The sequence below is a fragment of the Neomonachus schauinslandi genome, chromosome 1 (genome assembly GCF_002201575.2).
Source record: "Neomonachus schauinslandi chromosome 1, ASM220157v2, whole genome shotgun sequence".
Lineage (NCBI taxonomy): Eukaryota > Metazoa > Chordata > Mammalia > Carnivora > Phocidae > Neomonachus > Neomonachus schauinslandi.
The window spans coordinates 184,830,736-184,846,281 of NC_058403.1; the positions used below are offsets into that span (position 1 = coordinate 184,830,736).

The 15,546-nt window shown below is 40.4% G+C and overlaps 1 protein-coding gene across 7 annotated transcripts in view; it reads left to right on the top strand.

Moving 5' to 3' along the window:
• Positions 1–15,546, top strand: part of CADPS (calcium dependent secretion activator) — a 467,508-nt gene that overhangs the window by 370,729 nt on the left and 81,233 nt on the right. For 5 of the 7 annotated variants that reach the window (XM_021695231.1, XM_021695232.1, XM_044916729.1 and 2 more), the window contains 3 exons: positions 1,629–1,785; positions 2,580–2,721; positions 14,565–14,720. In XM_021695231.1, the coding sequence (XP_021550906.1) occupies positions 1,629–1,785; positions 2,580–2,721; positions 14,565–14,720 (455 nt within the window). Of the gene's footprint in view, positions 1–428; positions 450–1,628; positions 1,786–2,579; positions 2,722–11,030; positions 11,178–14,564; positions 14,721–15,546 lie in introns of all 7 variants that reach the window. The other 2 variants (XM_021695230.1, XM_044916715.1) reach the window with 2 other exon arrangements.

Genomic DNA, 15,546 nt, shown 5'->3' on the forward strand with positions numbered 1-15,546 from the left:
TAGAATGTTTGACGTGATCTCAACTCTCTCTGGAAATTCTAAAGGCTCTCTCATAAATTTCATATCAGGACCTCTGAAGTTAAAATTTCTGTCTCTTTGACTTCACTTTATAGGTCAATTTGTCTACAATTATTAGAATTTTTTTTAATTTCTACATTTATGATACATCGATATGGTAACCAGCAAATACCTTTTACTTTGGTGCCCAATTAGAGACTGCATTTGAAAGCAGTGAAATGATACCTCTTTTTAGAAAACCCCATAAGTTAGCTTTTTTGCTGACAGATGAGCATTTCTCTTCTCTCATTCTCTGAATCAGTGAGGTTTTACTGTAAATTAAAATGGAAACAGCAGGTGTCTATTTCCAGCCAAGCTGACCTTGCAGAATGGTCCATGACTTGATTTTTTCCATTTAATTTGCACACCAGCCACATGTTGATAAAGGAGAAGTAAGTAAAATGAAATCTCATGAAAGAAGAGAGGTGGACCCCTATTCTGCCTCCTAGTGGCTGTTAGAATATCCCCAAATAACTAATAAATCACACAAGAGCTTGGCCATTGAACAAACTCTTTCATTTATGGAATTATTTCCATAATCATCTTTCATATTCCCAAATGCCTTCCCATCTTTTTTTCGGTGAATGCTCCGGAAAGTGTTTCCAATGTAAATACTTTACGGCATTGGGTGGGGAGGTGGGGGACAAGAAGGGGCTGGCAATTTGTTTTTGTTTCTCTGCTCTCTTTGAAATCAGTAAAAAAAGGGGGGGGGGCCTGTTGACACTGTCACTCATTCTGCATGCTCCCTGCCAGAAATGATTAGTCACCATGCATGCATGCCTTTGAATGGCATTCACATCTGGCCCAGTCCGATGTGAATGTTGCCCCTGAGACCCTGCACAATGATTTCCAAGGACCCACGTGCATGAAAATGAGTTACTTCACTGATATTTTTTGGTTTTCAATGTACATATGTGTCCAACCCCCAGAAAAGTAAGTCCTAATCTTACTGAGTGTTTCCTAGCTTACACCTGATCTTTCCTACAGACAGGATGCAAAACCAGAGGCTCCCCACTTAAAGAGATTTTGACTCAAACGTTTGGTGACCTGGTATGAAATAGGAGTAACATGACCAATGCATAGAGAAATATGAGTTGCTGAGCTTGTATGAGACCATAGACAATGAAGCCCAGATATGTAGATATAAGTGAACCCTAACTGCAAATTTTCAAGTTAGACCAGCAGAAAACCCATAAACACAGTGAAGAAACTCCCAAATTCAAATACCTTAGAGCAAGAGCTAGCCAACAATGACAAAGAGCATGACTCCAAACCTACTGGGTTATTGTAAATTGAACAGAAGTTCCACGTCTGTCCTTTCTACAGCTGCATCCTCGACCAGCAGGTCAGAATAAAGACTTTCTGAGGCAGGCCTGGAATGATGAAAAGGCACGGCCTTGGGACGCTGAGAGGCTCCATTGTATCAAAAATGCTGTTCTTTTTACAATAAAATTACCAAACCCTGCTGATGCACAGTTAATCTTGACCAGTGAGGGCTTGACTTCACATCTTAGGTCGGAGAGAGAAGCTCATCGCCTCTTTGTCTGTTGTTTTTCTGCCAAATTTCAAAGGCCTTCGCGTGGTGGTCAGACTTGATGGTGGAGCATGCCGAGACGTTCCTGTCACTTTTTGCAGTGGACATGGATGCAGCATTAGAGGTTCAGCCCCCAGACACGTGGGACAGTTTTCCACTGTTTCAACTGCTGAATGATTTTCTCCGTACCGACTGTATGTACTATCTTTGACTGGTTGACTTTCCTAAGTAGTGTGCAGATAAACAGATCACTAAAATGTCTTTGGCTCAGTCAGACTACAGTCTAGTGAAACCTCTTCAGAGTTTTCTTATTGCTTTAAAAAAACCAAACTTACAGCTGATGGCCCTTCTCTTTCTTTCAACAAATGTCCTGTTGCACCGAAGCCCTCTCTTAACTAGGCAAAAGAGCCCAAGAGCAGTAGGATAAGCGATATTCATGCCTATGTGTTTTATTTGCTTTTGAACAAGCTAATTAACTTAACCTCTTCATATTTTGAAATTTTTATTGAAAGGTGTTTTCTAGATGAAAAACAATTTCTAGCTAAATAACACCCCAAGTGTTTCAGTATCTTACAGCAATACATAGGCATAAAATAGACCTTCCTTCCAAGAAGAGTGACGAAGGAAGGGAGGGGTACAGAATGTTCTTTCTTTCTGCTAATGTCATGGGAGGAAGGGGAGCCGGTACAAGGAGAAAACCTAAAAAACAGTTGTCGGTTATTGTTTTTACTGTTTTTTAAAGGAGCATGATTGTTTTTCCTTTTTAGAAGAATGAAACAAATGGGTGAAATATTTTTGAATTCCATTTTCCTTCCATACAGATCTAATCATGAGCTTCGGTGCTGTTCATGTGCTTTTATACCCCCCCTTTTTCTTGCATCCCCTAGAAGCAGTATATTTAATATAGAAGATAATCCTTTCTGTATGTACATTGTATGCTGATAAAGCAACTGTAGGTTCTTACCAAGGTTTTGCTTATCTGTTCTAGATAATTTGTGCAATGGAAAATTTCACAAACACCTGCAAGACCTGTTTGCCCCACTTGTGGTTAGATATGTGGATTTGATGGAGTCCTCAATTGCACAATCCATTCACAGGGGCTTTGAGCGGGAGTCATGGGAACCAGTCAAGTAAGGAAACCTTTTTTGATACCATCGGAGTTTGGGTGCAAATGGCTGGAGAGTCATACAGAAATGGATTAATGGTGTCTTATAGTTTTTATTGTTAGCATGGACAGAGAGGAAACACTGTACATGTTTCCAACTGTGATGCTCATACTGTCCTTGTCCAAAGCAGGGGAGGTGGGAGGAGGTTAAGAAATGTTTTATGAAATGAAATCTTTGTTTTATTGAACAAGATAAATAAGAAATAAGGGATATAAACTTGGCTGTGATGTTTGTACTGTGTATCTTACTCCAGTGGTGATATCCTTAGGAATTAATGTTTCCCACAGTGTGTTCCATAGGGGTCTAGGCAAGGGGTCTGCAAACTTTTTCTATACAAGGCCAGATAGTGAATATTTAGCCTTTCAACTACACAATCTCTGTCACAACTTCTCAGCTCTACCGTTGTAGCGAAAAACCAAAAAGAGACAAAAAGCAAATGAACAAATGTGGCTGTGTTCCCATAAAACTTTATCTTCAAAAACAGGAGGCTGTCCTATGGGCTATAGTTTGCCATTTCCTGGTCTAGGCCTTTGAGACACACCTCAAGAAAAGAACTCCATGGCCAGATATGTTTAGAAAACTCTAGATACCCCACTCATCCACCCCACACACATATCTCCTGGAGAACCATAAAGCACAACAGCATATTGGAAAACCCGGAGAACATAGTCATACAGACCCTTATTTAACTCTGCTTCACCAGGAGCTTCCTAAATGTATTTAGCTACTTTTTTTTTCCCCCAGTGGAATATCTATCCTGTAGGACCAATGATAGGAAATCCTGTAGGGTGTGCATTTGGCAATTTCCACAATTGCTTAACAAATCTTAGATCTTATTTGAAAATGTCTGGCAGATTCAGTGCCACCTCCGTTTCCCAGCAAGGGGGAGGGCTGTGACTCAGGGCTGCCAGAGGGTCAGTCTCAGGCTCCCCTTTCTAGAGACATAGTAGGCTCCTAGGTGGAGAGAATTTTCTGGTATGGTTTGAAAAGCTCCAATAAAGCCCGGTATTAGCTTTACCCTGTTAGACTCTTTTTTTTCTTTTGTGTAAGAAAAACATTTTGTTCTTTCTAGTCCTTTACATCTTTGGGAAGTAGCAACCAGTATAGAGCAAAATGGGAGCTATGTGCAGCACACTTTGAGACACTCCAGAACAAATATTCAAAACTCTTTTTCTCAATTTACAAGACTTGACCTGTACCTTACCTCTAAGCAGTTTTCTGGATTGAGATTCTTCCTCTAATATTTTACTGCATGACTCTAACTGATAAAGAAATCTGTGCAAAATAGCTTTCTCAGTCACCCCACCCCCTCATTTCCACGTCTAAGTCACGAGAGGAGTTTCTTGACTTACCCCACTGAGAGCAGGTTAATAGGCAGTTGCTCTTCATTTGCAAGCACCAAGAAATCTAAATTTTATCTTGTTATTCTCAGGCTTTTACCATCTCTTAATATGGCCCTGCTGACTTTTAACTCATGAGAATTAAACTGGGTCCCTTAATGACAAAGCATGAACAAGTGACTGTATTTTTTTTAATGCTCATTATATTCAAGACAGTTGTGCTGTAGAGAACATCTGAGAAAAGGAAAAGGTTCAAATGAGTAATGTTCACGTTTTCAAAACAGTAATGGTCTTGAAATTGCTTTTACTTACTTGGGTTTAAACGTGGATGCTGCTACTACGGACCACATGGGAGGAAATGATTTGTATCTGTCACTATTTCTTAAAGGGCCCCAGAGTTAGGGCCTTGCCCTCCACTCACCAGCCAGAAGGCAAGGCTTGAAAACTTTATGAACTGTTTTCTCATCTGTAAAACTGATTTTTTAAAGTGTCCCTACTCAGTGTCTGAGAATTGTCATGAGGCTCTGTGATAATGTCACCAATGTCATTTTATAATCTGTTAAATTCTTCAAGCAAGTAACTGCTATTCCTCTTGAAGTATTAAATATTCTTGATACCATCAGACATAAAGGTAGAATCAAAATTATTTTCACAATTGGAAGTGTTAGTCAAGGAAGGTTTTTGTTGGGGATTTTTTTTAATGCTTAAAAAATAAAATTTGAACTCTTGGACCAGTAATTTAAAGACCTGAAAATTAGGGAAGGATTAATAGTTGTGAAGAATAACCTGGGAATGTTTGATGCAGATTTTTTTTGTTTTTTTGTTTTTTCCTCAAGTAGCTTTTTGCTGTCCCAAACTGTGCTATTGGTTAGTGACTGTGATTGTGGTCTGTTCAACTCAACGGTAAATAGAACGTGCCTTTTAGAGTACGTAGAGGTATTTGAAAGTGCCAACTAAAACGTAAACTAAATTACAATACTTTGAAACAACACGCATTTTATTAGCTGATTTGTAAACAGAATGTGGATGCTATGACAGAGTTAACAGAATGGCCGGCACAAAATGAAGGGTAAAAAGAGCTTGGGCACGTGCTTTTATGTGCTAAGAAGAATGAGTCTCCCTATACTTCCTACCAGGTGAAGAGAAAGTACAAGCTTTTATCTGACTGCTAGGGAAGAAGCAGAGATTCATGTTCCTTTTTGGATATTTTTCCAAGTCAAGGGTGACCTTTTTGTAATTTTTTTTATTATGCTTACTCAAAAAAAGAAACTGACTTAGATAAATAGATTTAGTTCGCTCAACCTTCTCTGCTCTTACATGTGTCCCTCCAGTATGTACACACACGCATACACACGCATGCACACATAACCTTTCCCTCAAATAATTGCTATACTCAAGTACTTCTGTCCTTCCGTTTTGATTGGTCTGACGGTTTATGATCATTAAGATATCAATATCCTTGAAAATCTGGAAAATGGAAGTTATTTTAAAAATACTTTTCATATGTATATCTCAGGCAGAGAGAGATAGAGTGCATTTTGAGAAATGAGAAACAGGTTTTTCAGTGTGCATATATCAAGAACAGTGTTTAGTGCAACCATTCAGAACCATCCTAACCTGAAATGGGCAACCATAATCCGCACTTGATTATAGGTAAAATGACTGAGAAATGCATTGTAAAGCTTACTTCAAGAAAAACTAGCATTCAAGGGGCGCCTGGGTGGCTCAGTCGGTTAAGCGGCTGCCTTCGGCTCAGGTCATGATCCCAGGGTCCTGGGATCAAGCCCCGCATCGGGCTCCCTGCTCAGCGGGGAGCCTGCTTCTCCCTCTCCCTCTGCCTGCCTCTCTGCCTACTTGTGCTCCTCTCTCTCTGTCAAATAAATAAATAAAATCTTAAAAAAAAAAAAGAAAGAAAAACTAGCATTCAAAATATTAAAGAAAAATGGCACTCTGGCAAGAAAATGCTACTAATATATTGAGCTTGCTAAAAATAGATCAAAAAATATTCTCTATTCTTCAGATTTTCTTATTTCAAAATATGGACCTATAAAATAAAACAGAGATACAGTCCTTTGGGCTCAATACAACCGAAGCTACCTGAGAGAAAGGGTCAAATGGCCAAGTCCTATTGCTGCTTTTCTCTAGAAAGGTGGCTGCCCATCTCTGCACGGAGAGAAAGGGCAGCTGCATCTCTGTTTCCATTAAGCCAGATGCAGTCATAATTAGAATCTCAGTGTATTTGTGAAAAATGTCATCACACAGCTTCTAACCACAGCTGAAGATAGTCAGCCTGTCAAGAACAGGCTCAAGCCAGAGCCCATAACCCTCTCGTGGGTGTCCATGAGGACACGTCATAGGACCATTGCTGGACAGGTTGTTCATAACTCTCCCATAGCCTGAATAAAATCTTTTGTTCCTAACTGGCAGTTGGACAACATTTCTACCAGATTTTTAGAATCGGCTCCTTGTTAGTCAAGTCATTCTGGCCTTCAGTGTGGAAGCAAATTTAGAAAGCATGCAATCCAAAGCTTCCCAGGACTAGTACCAAGTACCCACTCCACACTACCCTCTCCTTGACTGACCTTCTCTCAATCTCCACTCAAACACCTCCAGGCACAGAGAATCTGTGCTTCATGGTTGCCCATTTCAGGTTAGGATGGTTCTGAATGGTTGCACTAAACACTGTTCTTGATATATGCACACTGAAAAACCTGTTTCTCATTTCTCAAAATGCACTCTATCTCTCTCTGCCTGAGATATACATATGAAAAGTATTTTTAAAATAACTTCCATTTTCCAGATTTTCAAGGATATTGATATCTTAATGATCATAAACCGTCAGACCAAAGACATCTTAGCAACATGTAGGTGACCTGGTATGAAATACAAAAGTACTAGACTTGGAGGAGTCTGCACTTCTGACTCTGACATTAACTTGCTGGGTGACCTTGGGCAAGTCAGATGATTTTCCCAAGCCTCAGTACCCTCTTTTGTAAAACAAGGATTTTGAATACCCAAGACTTTTTCAACACTAGCATTCTAGAAAATGTGATTTTTCCATATTCACTCCCTGCCATTTGATCACCACTGCCTCCCTAGCACCTGGAATAGGGCCTGGGACACAAAAGATGCTCAATAAATATTTACTGACTGACATTTATTAAGGAACCATACAGCCTGAAAATTATAAGGCTACAGTAGGAAAACTATGGGGAGGAGGAAAAGGAAAAGATACAATCCCCTGGTCAGGGATTTCAATCTGGCTGGGTCTGAGCAACATACACACAAGAAAAATGACTTTAAATATTTACCACTGTACAAATAATGTAACCAAGAATGATGAGATCATAGAGTAGAAATGAATGAATCTCCACTGAGGAGTCACGAAGGAAATAGCTTGGAGAGTAAGATTTCCAAAGGGGAAGGGTGCTTGGGAAGAGCATGAGCAAACGTAGAAATGTGGGAGAAAGCAGGGTATGTGATAGAAACAGTGAATGTTTGAGTTTGGCCAGCACAAATGAGGAGGGAGGTAAGCCATAGGTTGGAAAGTTGATTGGGAGGTTCTAAAAGCCCATGAAGTTTAGAACTTTATTCTCTAGGTCATACTTTTCAAACAGGGGCTTTACAGCTCCCAGGCTGGTAAAAATTGGTTCTTGGCAGGGCAGAGGGGCAAAAAAAAAATTTTACTCCTGTCATGTATATGTATAAAGCACAGGTCTACCTAGAGTACATAAACAGATCTACAGTGTATTGATGGTATTAAATTCTCATGGGGAAGGCAGTTGGGGGCCTGATGGTGCTAATGAATAAAAGATTGGGAAACACCACTCTAAACTATAGGAAGATATCAGAGAGTGCCCACTTCCCCAAGCTAAGGATTAACCTAAGGATAAGCACAGAGAAAGGCTTTAGGGTCCAGAGCAACAAAAGACAAGATGTACATTCATGTAACGAATGGCTCATAAAGTGGGAGGCATTCTGAATCTCAAATCTGTCCCCATCCAGAAGTCTTTGAGAGAATACCCGACCATATCATCTCTGCAGGGAGACACAGTCTTGATTAGAATTTATTCCAGAAGTGAGGGATGTCTCTACCTCTAGTCGTTTCATCCATAGAAATGAGGTATGCACATTTGTGACATTCATCCGTGTGAGAGAGAGAGAACAAATGAGAACTTTTTAATCCAGTGCCCCAGGGATGCGCATTTGACCTGAATAGGTGCTATCTATCCTTTCTTAGCAGAGTCCCCACAGTGAATGAGTCTAGTTTTTTTAAGTCTATTTATTCTTTAGTAATCTCTACCCCCAACATGGGGCTCAAACCCACAACCCCAAGATCAAGAGTCATGCGCTCCTCCAACTAAGCCAGGCAGGTGCCCCAGAATGAGTCTATTTTTTAACATATATCAGTTGTTAGGATTGCAGTTCACACTTTTTATACTATCCAGAGATATCCCATTATGATTCTCACAGAGAAGCATGTGATGGACTTGTTTTTAGGTAGTTGCTGAAGGGCCCTCTAAAATAATAATTTGTTATATCCATCAGCAGCTCCTGGAGCCTGACCTGACCCGTGTGCTACTAGAAAATTCTCCCCTTTCACATGTATATTATGTTTGGAATTGCCTCTTTGACTATTAATATAAGTTATTAATATCCAAATAAAATATTAGTAACATTAATAGTACACGCTATTATTTTGCTAAACAGAAATATCAAGCATGTTTTAGTCTTTTAAACATAGAGCATTACAGTATGTCACATGAAGGAAATGTTTCTACATGAGTCCAGCACAGTAGTCCAGCCAAAATGTCATATTTTACAAATACAGTATGTTCTGATTAATATAAGTATTTTTCAAATTTGCATATGTAAAACAAAGCTCATTTCTAATTTGTGTACCCACCATCCACTAATATGTTTAAATTAAGTTGCTTTTGCATACATCTGTATGTTATTCATTCCTAGCTACTTTTAATTTGTTTGAATTAACATTTTAACTTGCCAGGCTGCCATCTCTAAAGATCTCCTAATTCCTTGATCATTATTCAGTGTGTGTATCATCTAATGATCACATTTGCTTATGTGGGCTTACACATGTCTTCATGGAAATCGCCAACGGTTTTGTTACATGGCAGTGTTTAAGTCTGAGAGCCACTAGGGACTGACTTCAGAGGCAGATTCTCCAGTTAAACAGAGAAACATCGAAGAAAATTTCCATTGTTCCTTCTACTTCATAGTCCTCTTTAGCTAATCTCTTGACCGTTCCAAGAAGAGCACCCTCTCATCCCAAGTAGAGAAGTGTAATTGGCTTTCCCAAAATGTGAAGTGTAAAGAACTAACCCGTGTGACACCTGTTTCCCTTAAGGAAAAGAATGCCAGGTTGGCAATTTTGCATTCTAGGTTTTTCCATCCGTGTTGCCACTGGGAAAGAGTAACTTGTTTCTGGAGGGAGGCAGGTGTCCAGACTCTCTGTAGGTTCCAGGATTTCTGACTTATCCGGAGGCTTGCCCTGCTAAGCAAGCCCAGAGGCAGCTCCAGCCCTTGCAAGAGTTCTGTTAGTCAAACACAGCTTGCCCGGGGCAGAGCTGCTTTGGCAAAACTTGCTCTTCTGCAAGATCCAAAAAGAAACCCTCAACTCCTGTGCCAAAGTTCTGTCAACTCCACTTAAACAGGAAGGCTCCTCTCAGATGCAGAGTTAGGCTGGGCTCTACCGTGCCAGTGACTTTGGCTGGATGGAGCACCCTTAAAATGCCACTACAGAAGACACACGGTGCCAGTTTGTGGAGCAGTAAATGCCACAGTCCTTCCACAGAGATATGCTCGATTCGAGTTGGGGTTTTGTTTTTGTTTTATTTCTCTCTTTATTCATAAAGTTATCCATCTCTCCATCATGTCAGTTGATCCATCTTCGTTCAAAAAACAAAGAACTAATGCAGGTCACATTTTTTATCTTTTTATTAATTTTAATATTTTACAGAAAAATGTGCTGCTTGGTTAACTTTCACAGACTGAACACACCCTTGTAACAATCACACAGATAAAGACACAGAACATCCCCAGCACCTCTAAAGCCCTGCTTTCTTTCTTCCAGTCTCTATCTCACTTCCAAGGGTGACTACTCTAACACAAGGCCACATTTGAAATCCACTTGTGCTCCAAGAATTTAGAATTAGAGGGGAGCTTGGGATTCTTTTCTTTTCCTAGGTGTCTTTTTACGTGTGTAAACAGTTCTCCATTTTAATTGGACTTAGTGTGAGGGAGGACGTTTCTTTAAGTGGTTTTGTACAATTATTCAAAGCTAATCCTTCTTCTTGATACAATTCCTTCATCTTTGCCATCAACTATGACACCCTGTTGCACATACACCTGTCTTCAGAAGTAACAATTGGAAAGTATGTGTTCAAGTGGGTGAACTTCCCATCATGCCTTGTGTCTAATATCTGACTTGAGAAATGTGCCTCGATCAAAAATAATTTATGAATAAAAGAAAATGAAAATGCGCCACTATTGCTATCAACCCCAGCTATTTCCCCAGCAGCCCCAGCTCCACCAATGCCAAGAATTCCATGAACTTCAAGTTCTTGGCGTCAGACAAGTTCTAGACTCTCACGGCAGTAGATTTGGAAGCCAAAAGCCCCTCACCACGGCATTTAAATAATGTGATCATTGTGTATGGGTGTCTTCGAGTTTCCACACTTTTAAGTCACTCTGTGGTTAATTTTTCTCCATTCACTTTTGTCATTTCTCTCTGAATTCTGAACCGCACCACAGCTCCCCATCCATAAGCTGTCTTCTGAAGTGTGTTGCTTGAGTTTTCACTGTTGTCTTGCTGTGGACTTAGCCAATTTATTTACAACTGTTCATGTGCTTCTGCCACATCTGCATTGTCACTGTGATGGTATTTTTTCTTTCTGTCTGTTTCTTCCACAGGAGTTTAACCAGTAACCTACCCAATGTGAACCTACCCAATGTGAACCTTCCCAAAGTACCAAATCTACCAGTTAACATCCCTCTAGGCATCCCACAAATGCCTACTTTTTCGGCACCGTCATGGATGGCTGCTATATATGATGCTGAGTGTGTATTCAGTTCACATTAGATCTAATTTAAATTTAAGTGATCTTGGCATGGATATGTATTGTTTATTTCTATACATCCTATATAACAGAGATGGAGATGGATAATTAGACATATTTTGCTGATCATACAGAGACAATATTGTTTATTTCTGGCATGCAGTGTGTTTGTAAGACGTTTGCTATATATACAGCACTAACAATTTGTCTTACGCCCACTGAACGCTTGAGGACTATGTTTCACTTCCTGAATTCTTTTGCAAAAGGAGACTGCCCATGTTTTGTTTTGGTTTTATTGTTGCTTTTCTTTCTTTCTTTTCTTTTTTTTTTTAATTCAGGTGCCATGACTCTAGGAGTTCTTCATTCAAAAATAGTCCAAGAAACCTCTTTGATGGGCTGTCCAGTCATCTCTGGCCTGATCCAAATCTAAGAGGAAAGCACACTTACCTAGAAGTTGGGGTTTTCTTTAAATAAAAAATTCCTAGAGACTGTTTAAACCATAAAGCATATTTCTGGTGTCAGCAAATGGCAGGATATAGTAACAGTATGTTCAGGGCTAAATGAAAACTTCTGAATGGATCAAGCCTTAGTAATGTCTATGTTATGTAAAGATACTTTCCAAGGTCATAATGCAATATGGAGCATTGGGATCTAGGTAGCAAGAAAATATCTAAATTTGAGAATGCAAGAATCAAACAACAAATAATTAAATTTTGCAGTAGCTGTATCATCTGTGGTATGAGGATAGGGCCATTCTTTACATTCATCTATACAAATGCCAGGAATGCATGGGGTTTGTCTTTTGGGGAGGCCTGGCCGCCCCTTTAAAGGCAGGAGCTCAGGGGTCGAGGTTGAGCTGCCACTTCTAGCTTAGGAAGTGAACCCACTTTCTTTTTTTCCTGTAGCAAGAAGAAGATCCAGCACCCCTAAATTCTACCTCAGGGAAATTAAATTAAAACCATGTGCATGATTTAATAAGTGAAATAGGGTTTAGTGATTCTATACCCTCCTTTGATCCTTTTCTTAGACCACAGCTAATTATAGGCCAGATAAGCTTTTTCTTGAAAGAATAAATTGGCACATTTTCAAAGGAAAGTGTTATTATCAAAGGAATAAAAAATGATCTGAAACTGGCAGTGATGTTTTGAAATCTCGAAATCACATTCATCAAGATGGCCCTCAACATTTTTATTTCTGCAGTGATCCAGGTAGAAACAGGGAGTTAAATGACTGCTCTACTTGGCTGCTTCGAAGTTGCCCAACATTTTTAAAAACCTCTATTCGTTCACAAGTGCACAATGAAATCATATAGTTAATGTGTCTGATTCTCTTTTAAAGACAAATTAAAACCTCCAAAAATTTATAACTGAAAAAAAGTTCTTCTAAAAAAAGTAAATCATATTCATGCTAAGATGACTATATCAAAAGTTAGATTAGGTAGTCTGTTAAAAATTAAAATATAAATATCTGAAAGCTTTTCTCACCTTCTTCTATGCATGCTCTGTGACATTGTTTTTGAAAAGATATGAATCAAGACATTGTAATAAAGCAGATAATGGTCTCCATTCAATTAATTAAGGCATGAGTGGGAACACATTTTGGTAACTGCTCAGCAATCAAAATAGTCTTGGTGCTATTGCCTTAACATTAACAGTTTATCTTAAAAATAAAAAGAAAATATTCTTTTCCTCATGTCAAAACTTAATAATAAGCTCTTAAAAGAAAAAAAAAAAACCCTAGAAGAATTTTTTGAAACTCTGAAACCAGATGGGTGTCAAAATGTTGTTGTAATAAATACCAATTATTGCATTCATATGTACTTAATGATTTAAAACATACAACCATGCAGTTCCAAAACAGGGTTTAGACTAGACAAAGTTGGGGTTTCTTTTTCCCAAGCATAGGATGGGGAGTAGGGGGAAGGCTGAACTTTCACGGAGAAATAACGCATTCCCCCACTTTTGAACGGTGCTTATGGCAGGATCTGAATAGAAGGCGTAGATCCTCAATCACCCGCCAGGAAATGCCTGATTCTATATCTTTTCATAATTCCAGTTTCCTCCTTTGCCACTTTTCATTTTTAAGGACGTGTTTCCATGTTACCTGCTCCTTCGTGTCAGATACATCTACATACTGACCTCAGACTGGTCTGTCCTTGGAAACATTACCCTGTTGGTCCAGGCCGTAGGCTCCCTCTCGGCATGCTGGGAGTTTGCCCCCTCCCCACCCCACAGTAGCTGTGTATGCGTTTATGCACTAGCTATATTTCTCTCTGAAGCATTAATTCAATGCAGCTGGCATCTGTCACAATAGAAACACCCACTCTCATCTGTTTCTATAGACGATGTCAGAACAAGTGGTAATGCATGGTGTGTTGGACATTTTATAAATTACCGTGTTAGCATTAGTGGTATGCGAGGAAGGGGGGGTGGGTGGCCACCCCTCAGAGCTCCAAATGGGACTGTTAACCAAAGGGAAAGCCAGCCAGAGAAAGACAAGAGGGTGAGAGATGGAGCATTTCCCATACACAGGCTTTCCGTGGATTCCCCAGGTAAAAGTTTCTTAGACTTCATTGTACAGAAGGGAATCAAGACCAATTTCTCCATCTGTACAGGCGACTGGGTAAGGTGGTACAATGGTAAAAAGAGCTCAGGTTTTGAGCCCTAACGTTTTGCAAATATCCCCTGTTGGCTCATCACCCCCCACCCCCACAACTCACCTCGTCCTGGGGCTGCCTATGCAACAGGCTGGTCTATGATAATTGGAGTGAGAACCAAACTGAACAAGAATCTTGGACTCAAGGTATCCAGATGTACTCGTCTTGATTTGAGTCACCCCAGTTTCTTTCCAGCTCTTCAAGAGAGAAAGCAGGTCCTCGCTCACCACTTTGTTAGCACTGTCCTTTTAAAACTGAAAGTCTTGTGCAATCTTCAAGACACCTCCGTTCTGGAGGGGAGCTGGGGAAGTGCATGAAACCCTGAATTTTAATAACTGCATGATGCCATGTAGTTATTATCCGTTGAAACTGACTTCTCCCTCTGGTTCGTGGCCTTCATCTGAATCATCACATGTGTTAATGTGGTTATTAAAAGAAGGCTGATTTTTACCATACACCATTCTCCTCGTCATTGTGGGGCAACACCTTTCTTTCCTCAGACTTCTCACTGGTCTGGAATAATTGGCCGAACAAAGCAGACTAAGTCATGTATGGTAAAACTCAAAATCTGCCGGTGGAGATGGCCCCCACCTCCACCGCCAACACGCGTCGTTTTGTATGTTCAAGCCACTGTTTGCCTTAAGCCTTCTAGCACCTAGTTGTCTTTGTGTCAGCTTTTCCAGAATCCAAAGCCTGTGGGTGACTCTCGTTTTCTAATTTTTATCCTGCCAGTAATGGATCAGGCACTTCAGAAGATCTGTTCTGGAAACTCGATGCCCTTCAGACCTTCATTCGGGATTTGCACTGGCCTGAGGAAGAGTTTGGAAAGCACCTAGAACAACGGCTGAAGCTGATGGCAAGTGACATGATTGAATCTTGTGTCAAAAGGTAAGCCTCGGTGGCTGGACGGGCCCCGCACGCCTTCCCCACTACACTCTGACTCAGAGAATGGTAGGTGGCCACTCTTTCAATTGCCCATAATTTGGATTTTTTTTTGGAGAAGGTACTTGCTTGTCCAAGTCAGCTAGAGTGGTGGCCACCCAAGTCTAGCTCCTGTTCACCTGCCCCACGTCTGTCCCAAACCCCACACAATATGGTAGCCAGTTTTTTCACTTCGCTCCATGAGAAAAGGACCCATGTCTGTTCTTGTTCTTCTCTGTATCCCTGGTATCTAGCAGCACCTGACACACAATATTTACTTAAAAAGTATGTGTGTAAGGTGTAAGTGTGTGTGTGAGGGGGATGGCTGATGGAGAAAAGAGAAGTATGCACAGTTCTGGAGCCCGGAAACCCGGTACAGGTAGCAGGAAATGAGTACCTTTGCAGAAATGTGAGCAGGATCTCAGCAACATCATTTGTTCCATATACGTGAACTGAGCACATACTCTGTGCCGACTCTGAGTTGTCCTGCCCCAAATCTAACTAGACATCAGTGAGGGGGCAGGAGATGTTAAACATCCATGTGAACTTTCTACAAATTGCCTGCTTTGTGGCCATGGCATATAGGGTCGAGGTGGGAATGCTGCACTTGAAGTTCTCAGGTAGAGTGTTCTGAGAAGGTGAAGAGAAGAAAATGAGAACAATATGCATCCAGTCAGCAAAGATTGTTTAGCTTCTCCTACCTGCCAGACACAGTGCTACATTCCTGGTGTGCCATGCCATGAAGAATGAGAGACCGCATCCCTTCCCTCCTGGAGGATCTAGATGTGTTTAT